The sequence below is a fragment of the Idiotropiscis lumnitzeri genome, chromosome 2, assembly GCF_059441095.1.
Source record: "Idiotropiscis lumnitzeri isolate Australia: NSW breed Sydney's pygmy pipehorse chromosome 2, RoL_Ilum_1.0, whole genome shotgun sequence".
NCBI lineage: Eukaryota > Metazoa > Chordata > Actinopteri > Syngnathiformes > Syngnathidae > Idiotropiscis > Idiotropiscis lumnitzeri.
Genome location: NC_142392.1, coordinates 2531538 through 2538742, shown reverse-complemented (window position 1 = coordinate 2538742; position 7205 = coordinate 2531538). Strand labels below are relative to the sequence as shown.

Genomic DNA, 7205 nt, shown 5'->3' with positions numbered 1-7205 from the left:
TGCGTCAACTAGTAGGCGGGACTAAGGCACAAGGTGCGGCGCGAGGAGAGGGTTGACGTTTGTGTACGTTGCGGAGCAAGTTTAGCCGTCAAAACAGCCAAAACACTCGTCCAACCGCGTGGGATACGACGCACAACGATCCGGGAGATATTTAGAAGAGATAAGTGCAAATTTGCATTGCGATCTGTCGTCGTTTTTTGATTTAATCGCTGTTGCTACGTGTATTTACATAACCAGCTTTCCCCGTGTTGTGGCGGGGACATTACGATTGCGTAGCAAACTCGTGAACAGCATCTCTTGCTGCAACTTTGTATGATATCATGAGTCTCGGGTGCAAATACGCGTAAAAATAATTTAAATAGGCGTAATTTTGCTTGTTTTTTGACGGTTTTCAAAAAACAAGTTATACAACGAGGCTGCCTTGTTTGACAGCCGCGCAGGTCCTAGCGCCCGCCGGGTTGCCTGTCACGTTGCCGTGGAGCGCGCGCAGCCTCTTGAGGGCCAAATGGTTCAGACTCTGACGCGTTCTAAATTCTTCGTCACAATGGAAAAAGTTTTATTAGAGCAAGGGTAACTCCTACAAACGTTGGCCATCATATTTACAGTTTAAAATAAAAAAATAAATTGGGATTCCCTTTTCATTATTATTGCACCTGGATTCGTGTTAGTGTAAAGAAGAAGCATTAAGAAGATCAATAAAAGGCCAATTCCAGTCTTGAGGCCTCCATCCATTTGAGTGATGGTCGTGAATACCATCCACTGGTTCAGGAAGGGCTTGCGGCTCCACGACAACCCGTCCCTCAAGGAGTCCCTGCTGGGGGCAGACACCGTCCGCTGCATCTACATCCTTGACCCCTGGTTTGCAGGCTCGTCCAACGTGGGCATCAACAGGTGGAGGTGAGACCATCACACACTCCGCACGCACACCTGCAAAAGTTCAGGAAAACTTCAAATGTCCTAACACGAACAATCTCTGAAAAGTAAATGCAAATGGATTAATCAAAGTAAAATACAGTTGATTAATAATCAGAGCGCTGTGACTCTTTAGCTCGCCACAAGAGGGAGCCTGTGAGGCACATGATCAACACATTAGAAGCATCTATGGTTCATTTATCGCGTGAACTGATGCACCTGATGTTAAAATGTGTCTAAAACTATATTGACACCCTCCTCTTGAATGTGGGGTCTATTTGGAGCCTGTAAAATCCTGAAAACATGATCCAAAGTAATCATACAAGCCGTCAGTATGTCAGTCAGCCCACGTTGCTTTTGTGGCGTGATTCCCTCCTTTCCAAAGTTTTGAAAACATGATCAATACCTTAAGCAAGAGAGTTGTTCCTTCCACGTGAGCCCGACCGAAATGGATTTTTTTTTAAAAGCCGATAACAATTACAATATTTGGCCGAATGAAATTCAGATAAACCTATTCATTTGCTGAATTTTATTTATTTTTGGAAAAAGCTAATATCGTCCGATTAAATGGTCCTGCCATTTGAAATATGCATTTAACATCTTTGAAGTGAGAATGTGATGGCCGGCATCGAGGGTGGTCCCACGCGAGCACGTAACGGTGTGCATTCATGTTGGTTACGCAACCGCTGACGCGCACGCCTTTTGCCATGCGTGAATAGAAAGCCACGGCCGCCGCATAAGAGGAAAGTGTATTGTAGATCTCAGCAAGTGAAATCTCAAGGTGAACCTCCAGGCGTGGCGGTGCTACACATACGGGTCAGTGTGTTACTAGACCCCCCCCCCCCTCACCCCACCTCGTCTTTGTGGCCTAATTCCACTCCGAGACCCCCCCTTGACTATCTCACCCGGGGAGGGTAGGGAGAGCGCTAATCACGACAAAGTCCTTCGTGATGAACTTTTCCACAAGCTCAAAAGAAAGTCTGCTCTGTGGTTTACTAAAAGGCTTTGAAATCGAGAAAAAGGCTTAAAAAAAAGTGCTACATTTTTCAGACTGCTCACTTATGCTCAACAATTTGCCTGCTATGTAAATAATTAACACTGTAAGCCGGAATCTTGCAAACCTGAGCGGGAGGCTTCCACCTACCCAACTTCGGTTGCCACGGGAACAGTGCGGGAAGCTCCGTATTAGTGCCGCTCAGTGTTTGTGTGTTAGGCGGATAAAAAGTAGTATTTTCCCACCTCCTACACAAGCCCAACACACCTGCCGCTTCATGTGAGGGGATGCTGCGGCTTACGTAGTGTACATCTGACATTTTCTCAACCACATTCACAAATTGTACATTGAGAACATTGGTTGAAAGCTGACATTTCTGTCCTCTGTCCCCGTTTACAGATTCCTGCTGCAGAGTCTGGAGGACCTGGACTCAAACCTGCGCAAGCTCAACTCCCGTCTGTTTGTGATCCGGGGCCAGCCCACCGATGTCTTTCCAAGACTCTTCAAGGTGGGACGCCCACGTCGCGTTTCATACCAACTGATAATTTATTGTCACATAGTTTGGTTTGCTACATACTGTCATTCTTGCACTTTGCTTATTGTGTCATTTGGTTCCCTAGGAGTGGAACATATCCCGCCTGTCTTACGAGTATGACTCGGAGCCCTTCGGGAAGGAGCGGGACGCCGCCATCAAGAAGCTGGCCTCCGAGGCCGGCGTGGAGGTGACGGTGCGCATCTCGCACACCCTCTATGATCTTGACAAGTAAGAAGATGATCGAGACCCCCCGTCACTGCTCTCGCAATCCTCATGGGACCGCTACTGAACTTTAATGTCACCCTTCCAGGATCATCGAGTTGAACGGCGGTCAGTCGCCGCTCACCTACAAGCGCTTCCAGACCCTCATCAGCCGCATGGACGCCGTGGAGGTACCGGCCGAGTTCATTACCGCCGACGTGATGGGGAAGTGCAACACGCCGCTTTCGGACGACCACGACGACAAATTCGGGGTGCCGTCCCTGGAGGAGCTGGGTCAGTAAAACGCAACGGAGGAGGAGTCGACGTCGGGATTGGCGCATGTAACGTTTGGCGTTCCTCTCGCAGGTTTCGATACAGAAGGCTTGTCGTCGGCCGTGTGGCCCGGTGGGGAGTCCGAAGCACTCACGAGACTCGAGAGGCACCTGGAGCGGAAGGTCGGCCACATCACATTTCGATGCGAATTTCCTGAGCAATTGCTAATCCCGTAATCCCGGTTTTCCACAGGCGTGGGTGGCCAACTTCGAGCGTCCTCGCATGAACGCCAATTCGCTCCTGGCCAGCCCCACCGGCCTCAGCCCCTACCTGCGATTCGGATGCCTCTCGTGTCGCCTCTTCTACTTTAAGCTCACCGACCTCTACAGGAAGGTATGGAATGCTCCTGCTTTTCTTTCACTTGCGACCTACCAAGGTTAATGAAAAGTATCAAAATAAGTCAAATTAAAATGGACATTTTCATTCACAAAATAAAATAAAAATGCAATGCTTTAAAAAAAACACACAAAAATAACGTTAACTACATCTTGTAAATAAAATAAAAAATAAATATAATAAAATAAAATTCATGAGAAAATATTCTTATTAAAAAAATACTTTTGAATAACTTAAAAAGGCTGCAAACAAAAGTATTTTACTGATTTTTTTTTTTTTTTTAAATAGTCTGACAAAAAACATTAAGAAAATACAACACAAGTATTTTTGGAGAAGTCCTTCAGCCCCGCAAAAAACAAAACAAAAAAACAATTAGAATGAAATACAATACAACATAAAAAAACGACATGCGTAAATAATGACTGATAAAATAAATGTATTCATTCCGCATTCAAAATGAAACAAATGTAAAAAGTCAAATTGAAAACAAATCAGTCACATTCAGAGGATGACATGTCACATGTTCCAATTTTGAAAGTCTCTTCCTTTAAGCCGCACGTTTGTCTTAACTGAGTTGACTGACTCCGTGACCTCGTCCCTTGACATGAAGGTGAAGAAGAACAGCTCGCCGCCGCTGTCGCTGTACGGCCAGCTGCTTTGGCGCGAGTTCTTCTACACGGCGGCCACCAACAATCCGTGCTTCGACAAGATGGAGAGCAACCCCATCTGCGTGCAGATCCCGTGGGACCGCAACGCCGAGGCGCTGGCCAAGTGGGCCGAGGGACGCACCGGCTTCCCCTGGATCGATGCCATCATGACGCAGCTGCGCCAGGAGGGCTGGATACACCACCTGGCCCGCCACGCCGTGGCCTGCTTCCTGACCCGCGGAGACCTGTGGATCAGCTGGGAGGAGGGCATGAAGGTAGGCGGACATCAAAGTAAAAAAAAAAGAAAAAAGTCTGAAGTCAAAAAATGTGCAGGGTGTCTGCCACTTTAGTTTGAAGTTGCCATTTCAGTTTTTTTTTTCAGGGATTCTTTCCCCCTGAAACTGTTGAGGAAAATTCACCCCCTTAGCTGCTTTAACTTTTAGCAGCTTGAAATTTTGAAGTCATTGTCATCACGAGTTGGCCCACATAAAAGACGCGCCAGAAATAATGCGCAAAATCTGATTTATGTGCCATTCAGGACCATATCGGCCTAAAAAAAACACTCTTCGGAGATTCTTTTCCATTGCTGCCAAATTCAAAGCTTAAATAGTCCACAAATGGACGAGAGTTTTCATCATCTTGGAGGTAGTCCAATGACACAATGCTTGATTTTTTTAATGAATTTTTTCGCGTGCGTGTCTCCGCAGGTGTTCGAGGAGCTGCTCCTCGACGCCGACTGGAGCGTAAACGCCGGCAGCTGGATGTGGCTCTCTTGCAGCTCTTTCTTCCAGCAGTTCTTCCACTGCTACTGCCCCGTGGTGTTCGGCCGCCGCACCGACCCCAACGGCGACTATATCCGCCGCTACCTGCCCGTGCTGCGCGGCTTCCCGGCCAAGTACATCTACGACCCGTGGAACGCGCCGGAGGCGGTGCAAAAGGCCGCGCGCTGCATCGTGGGCGTGCACTACCCCAAGCCCATGGTGCACCACGCCGAGGCCAGCCGCCTCAACATCGAGCGCATGAAGCAGATCTACCAGCAGCTGTCCTGCTACAGAGGCCTCGGTATGGGAAAAAAATGTAGATGTAATTATCTAACTTGGGTCACCATCCTCTTCATTTTTTTTAGTCTCTTTTTGGCCCCAAAGAGGTTTTGACTGCGAGACATTACGCAGCTCTTATTTTTATCGTCATTATTCTGCAGGTCTCCTGGCGTCTGTTCCGTCCACCTCGAACGGAAACAGCAAGCCCTCGTCTGACGTGATGGGATATTCCGTTGAAGCTCCTCATGCCGCCGCCGTCACCGCTGCTTCGTCGTCCGGTGAGTCATCTTTTCTCTTCGGGGATTCCTAAGGATGGAAATTATTGAACCTGTGTTCTTCGGAGCTTTTGTCACTTTTTTTTTTATTGAAACTAACTATAGGAAGGTTTAGATTCGGACTCGCAAAGTGACCGCCTCTGTTTTTGTCCGTGCAGGCTATTCCATGTCGGGACAAACTCAGGCTGACTGGCAGAGCGGCGGCGTCATGATGTACCTGCAGGGGGACTCACAAGCCAACATGGGCGCGCATCAGCAAGGTAAGTTGGAAAATGACACAAAACTATTCGGAAAATGGGCCGTCCCCCCGAGGCGCTGTCGTCCTTCACGCTTGTTTTATTTTTCCAGGCTATGTCAGCTCCAGCATGATGTGCTACCCGCAAGGCAGCTCCCAGAGTCCCGCGCTTCAAAAAGGTCACTTTTGCTTTTTGAGTGATAAAAAGATAAAAGTACAGTGGAACATAGCTGGGGTGAACGGAATGGAATAAAGGAGTTTTTGTTTAAAAAAAAAAGAAAAAACAAAAAATCAGTGTTCATCAAAAACAAAGAGTACATTCAATATTATCTTAAGCCTCATCCACCGTTTGAACTTGTGTTTAAATGTGGGAAAGTTAAACCCTGTACTAAAATGGATTCCGTTATTGCTATTTTTATTTATTTATATTTACTTTTGTAACTTTTTTTAATTTGTCTTTTCAGGGGTGGAGCATCATTCCAGCAGCACTTCGATGAGCAGCAAGCGTCACTGCGAGGACTCCGGAAACGGCAAAAGCTCCAAAGTCCAGAGACACTAACGACAGGAGATAGTGAAGCAAAGCAAAAAAAAAAAAAAAAAGTATGGCATTTTATTCTCGCTTGACTTTTACATATTGCCATGAATTTTCAACACTCACATTTCTTTTGTGTGCTGCGCCTTGCAGTAATCTTCAAGCGGTGACGCCCTCGCCCGCCATGAAGTAATCAAATGTTATTACAAAAGACGACATCCCGGGAGAGCGTCGCACTATTTCTTCTTCGGGGGAGGTGAATGCAAAGAAGGTCGTCGTGTATATAAAGAATTTTGCATAATTCAACTCACATACAACTTGTACATATTTGACTATTGTATGTGCGTCCTCTCTCTTTGTGTAGCGTCATAGATCCATTATATATATTTTTGATATGATAGAAAAAAAAAAGAGTCATAAGTGGATGTTGCTTTTGGGGGAAACTTTTCCAAAAAAATTCAACTAAAAAAACTCTCCATTAAACAAACAAAAAAAAAAGTATCATGAAAAAAAATCTCGCTGTCTCATTCATTTCCTCCTGTTTGAGCTTATTTAACAACAAAGTGTTTCAGTGCTAGTTGACTGGTTGTGTTTCCCACTGTGGATGGAATATCACTTTTGACCTTGTTATGATCCATTCCCCACAATTCATATAATTGTTCCCACCACCCCGTCTTCCCACTAGTGTATGCCCCCCACCCACAACTGCAAACAACTGCTTCTAAATGTGCTTGTTTCATTAAAATGAAATGAAAACTACTCATGTTGCACTCTTTTATTCATCTTTGGAGTTGAACATGTGTTCTCGGACGCTTTCATTACCTTTATTATGGCATTTGCATTCACACTTATTACAACTACATTTTTAAATCTCATAAAATGTAAAAATTCTACTCCACAATTTCCAAAGTAAAGTTTCAAGACATGATTTGGTTGCAAAATAGAGTTAGAAGGCAAGTTTTGATGTTTTTTGTAATGTTTTATGGTTTCATAATATTGGAGCCATGGTAGTGTTTAATAAGAGATTTAAAAGTAATGTTTATTATATATTTTTCATGCCAGCCTTGTTCCTTCCTGTATAAAGTCACTTTTCAAACTATTAATTAATATTTGTCTTCGAAGACACCATTATTTGTCCAAAATTAAATAAATAAATGAACCGCCA

The 7205-nt window shown here is 45.2% G+C and overlaps 1 protein-coding gene across 1 annotated transcript; it reads left to right on the top strand.

Moving 5' to 3' along the window:
• cry1a (cryptochrome circadian regulator 1a) lies at positions 1 to 6799 on the top strand. Its single transcript, XM_088287661.1, has 13 exons — positions 1 to 897; positions 2306 to 2414; positions 2527 to 2669; positions 2752 to 2936; positions 3009 to 3097; positions 3168 to 3308; positions 3922 to 4233; positions 4666 to 5020; positions 5160 to 5276; positions 5432 to 5533; positions 5622 to 5687; positions 5973 to 6108; positions 6194 to 6799. Exons 1-12 carry the CDS (start codon positions 740 to 742, stop codon positions 6065 to 6067), a joined length of 1872 nt encoding a protein of 623 aa, XP_088143787.1. The 5' UTR covers positions 1 to 739; the 3' UTR covers positions 6068 to 6108; positions 6194 to 6799.
• The last annotated feature ends 406 nt before the right edge of the window (positions 6800 to 7205 follow it).

Excerpts from the sequence above, each read along its gene's own strand:
- cry1a (XM_088287661.1), top strand. The coding sequence starts at position 740 with ATGGTCGTGAATACCATCCACTGGTTCAGGAAGGGCTTGCGGCTCCAC. Across the intron at positions 5,534-5,621 it reads CATGGGCGCGCATCAGCAAG|GCTATGTCAGCTCCAGCATG; the intron begins GTAAGTTGGAAA and ends TTATTTTTCCAG. Across the intron at positions 5,688-5,972 it reads GAGTCCCGCGCTTCAAAAAG|GGGTGGAGCATCATTCCAGC; the intron begins GTCACTTTTGCT and ends TTGTCTTTTCAG.